This window comes from Mangifera indica, chromosome 11 (assembly GCF_011075055.1).
Source record: "Mangifera indica cultivar Alphonso chromosome 11, CATAS_Mindica_2.1, whole genome shotgun sequence".
NCBI lineage: Eukaryota > Viridiplantae > Streptophyta > Magnoliopsida > Sapindales > Anacardiaceae > Mangifera > Mangifera indica.
This window is the reverse complement of record NC_058147.1, coordinates 11,236,320-11,238,954: the sequence shown is the minus strand read 5'-3', so window position 1 is coordinate 11,238,954 and position 2,635 is coordinate 11,236,320. Positions and strand designations below refer to the sequence as shown.

Here is a 2,635-nt window from a genome sequence, read left to right as displayed (position 1 = left end):
CTATTACTCTTCAAAGTTGTATTAGCTTAATACGTTTGTTCTTGGAAAGTAACATGTTTTAAGGGACTATTCCACAATCTTTGGAAAATTTAAGAGGTTTGGAAGAACTAGATTTGTTTGACAACAATTTCTCCAGTCAAATTCCTGTATTTCTTAGCCAATTTTTGTTTCTCAAGTATCTCAATCTTTCATACAAAAAACTTTGCGGCCAAGTTCCAGAAGAAGGGATATTTACAAATGTGAGTGCCATTTCTCTGGTTGGAAAAGACAAGATTTGTGACGGTGTACCAAAACTAACTTTTTAGTACCAAAATATTAATCACTATAATTTGTGGTTGAGTATTATATTATAAAACGGAATCTTCTTGTACAAGCTCCTCACAATCTTCAGTAAAGGACCAGTTACGTTTATCTTACTTTGACGTATTAAAATCAACTAATAACTTATAAATTTGATTGGTGTTGGAAGTTTTGGTGTTGTATACGAAGGCATTTTGTTTGATGAGGGAAAAATTGTCGCAATTAAGGTATTAAAAAGTGTATGACATCGTAAAATCCTCAGGATCAAAATTATTTGCTCAAGTGTTGATTTTGAAGGAAATGACTTTAAAAGTTTAGTTTTTGAGTTCATGTCCAATGGGAGTTTGGACATGTGGTTGCATCCAACAGTTGAAGAACAGCTTCTTGGAGCCAAGAATTTGACCTTTATGCAGAGACTAAATATAGCAATTGATATTGCTTCTGCGTTTGATTATCTTCATCACCATTGTGAGACACCAACTGTTCATTGTGATTTAAAGCCAAGCAATGTACTACTTGATGAAGACATGACAACCCATGTTGGTGATTTTGGATTGGCCAGGTTCCTCTTTGAAGCATCAGATAATGCCTTACAAAATCAAACAACTTCCGCTGCCCTAAGAGGTTTTATTGGCTATATTCCACCAGGCATTCTTTTTTTTTTAAAGCATTTCCTATATTTAATTAGTTCGTGTACGCCATTTCTCTAATTAATTTAATGATTCAAGGTTTAATATATATTTATATATATACACACACATAGCCAGAAAATAATATTAGTTGGGAAAATTTTAAACCCAGTGGAGTCTATTGACCCGCCTGTCCTTTTTTGTCAATGTCGCTATATATATATGGTAAATTTCTTGTAAGGATGACCTGATAAAAATTTGTCCAGACTATGCGATTACCCTTGGATTCATCTCAAGTTTTCAATTAAAAGATTGGTTTCAAGTTCTTGAGATTAAAATATACGTAATTATAATTTGTTTTATTGTTATATATTATTAATGTATATTAAACAATGTAAATTTTTTTCTGCTTAAACTTTTAATTTTAACCCGTTCTATATACATTAAGATGGTGCCTGAAATTAATATTTTATTTACCAATAGATTTTACAAATTGTAGAGTACAGGGATGGGCATGTTTCCAGGCTCAGAGACATATATAGTTATGGTATATTGTTGTTAGAGATATTTACAGGTAAAAGACCAACAGATGGCATGTTGAAAGATGACATGAACATTAACCAGTTTATTTCAATTGCTTTGCCAAACCATGTCATGGATATTGTTGACCCAGCACTACTCTTTGAAGAAGAAAATGAAGATGTTGGAAAAGAAGAAGCCACGCTCAGAAACTTTGAATCTCCAAACGAATAATAAAAATAGAGTAGAAGAATTATTAGTTCTGGTGATGAGAAATGGTAATAGCGTTGTTAATTGTCGTTATGTTGATTTTTAATTTCTTTATGTTGTGCAAAAATTTAATTTAATCTAATAAAGTTATGTGTCTATGTTAGGTCCCAATCAAAGCTTAAATAAATAGAGTTCAGCTTAGGGTGAGAACAACCCAAATTTTTATATAAAAAAATAATGACCCCTGTACATTTGCTAAAAGGAAGTTAAATACAAAAAGAACATAACAGTTTTTTTCCCACTATTTCCTATTTCTCCCACTACTTAATAACTTTTCCCATTACTGCTTGCATAGCTATGTAATAACTACTTCTCCCACTACTTGATAATTGCTTGCATGGCTCTTGATAACTGCTACTTCTCCCACTACTTGAAAACTGCTTGCATGGCTCATACAACGCCATCATGTCATGTAATCCATGGCCGAATATTTTGGATTTTTATGTGGCACTCGCACAGACCTTCTGAGTTTATCATTGCCCTTCCCTTTCAACGGAACCTTGTCCTCAAGGTTTAGAAAGCGAGTCTGTAGTTCTTGCGAATTTTCCAAGGTAACATCTTCAGCGGGAAGACGTTTCCACTTAACTAAACTTTCTTCCACAAATTTAGATCCACGTTTTATCCAACGTGTATCTAATATGGTTTTAGGCTGCAAAATGAACTCACCATCAGGCGAAATAGGTGGCATATCAGAACTGATAACATGAGTATCACCCATGTGTTTCTTAAGCATGGACACATGAAAAACTGGATGTATACGAGAGCATAGAGGAAGCTGGAGCTTCTAGGAGACAGTGTCGATTCGTTCTTCCACTAGATATGGGTCATAAAACCGACTGGCAAGCTTCTAAAAGGCCCGCCTAAACACTGATTGTTGACGATAAGGATAGAGCTTGAGAAAGACTAGATCGCCAACC

At 34.1% G+C, this 2,635-nt stretch overlaps 1 protein-coding gene across 1 annotated transcript; it reads left to right on the top strand.

Annotated features, from left to right (window-relative positions):
- The first annotated feature begins 629 nt into the window (after positions 1–629).
- LOC123228709 (probable LRR receptor-like serine/threonine-protein kinase At3g47570) lies at positions 630–1,682 on the top strand. The gene is made up of 2 exons (XM_044654181.1): positions 630–924; positions 1,429–1,682. The coding sequence occupies exons 1-2, from the start codon at positions 630–632 to the stop codon at positions 1,680–1,682; spliced, it is 549 nt and encodes a 182-aa protein (XP_044510116.1).
- The last annotated feature ends 953 nt before the right edge of the window (positions 1,683–2,635 follow it).

What these genes read in the sequence shown, in the direction of transcription:
- LOC123228709 (XM_044654181.1), top strand. Translation starts at nt 630, where the DNA reads ATGTCCAATGGGAGTTTGGACATGTGGTTGCATCCAACAGTTGAAGAA. An exon ending in AACTTCCGCTGCCCTAAGAG is followed by an intron (nt 925 to 1,428) that starts GTTTTATTGGCT and finishes TACAAATTGTAG; the next exon opens with AGTACAGGGATGGGCATGTT.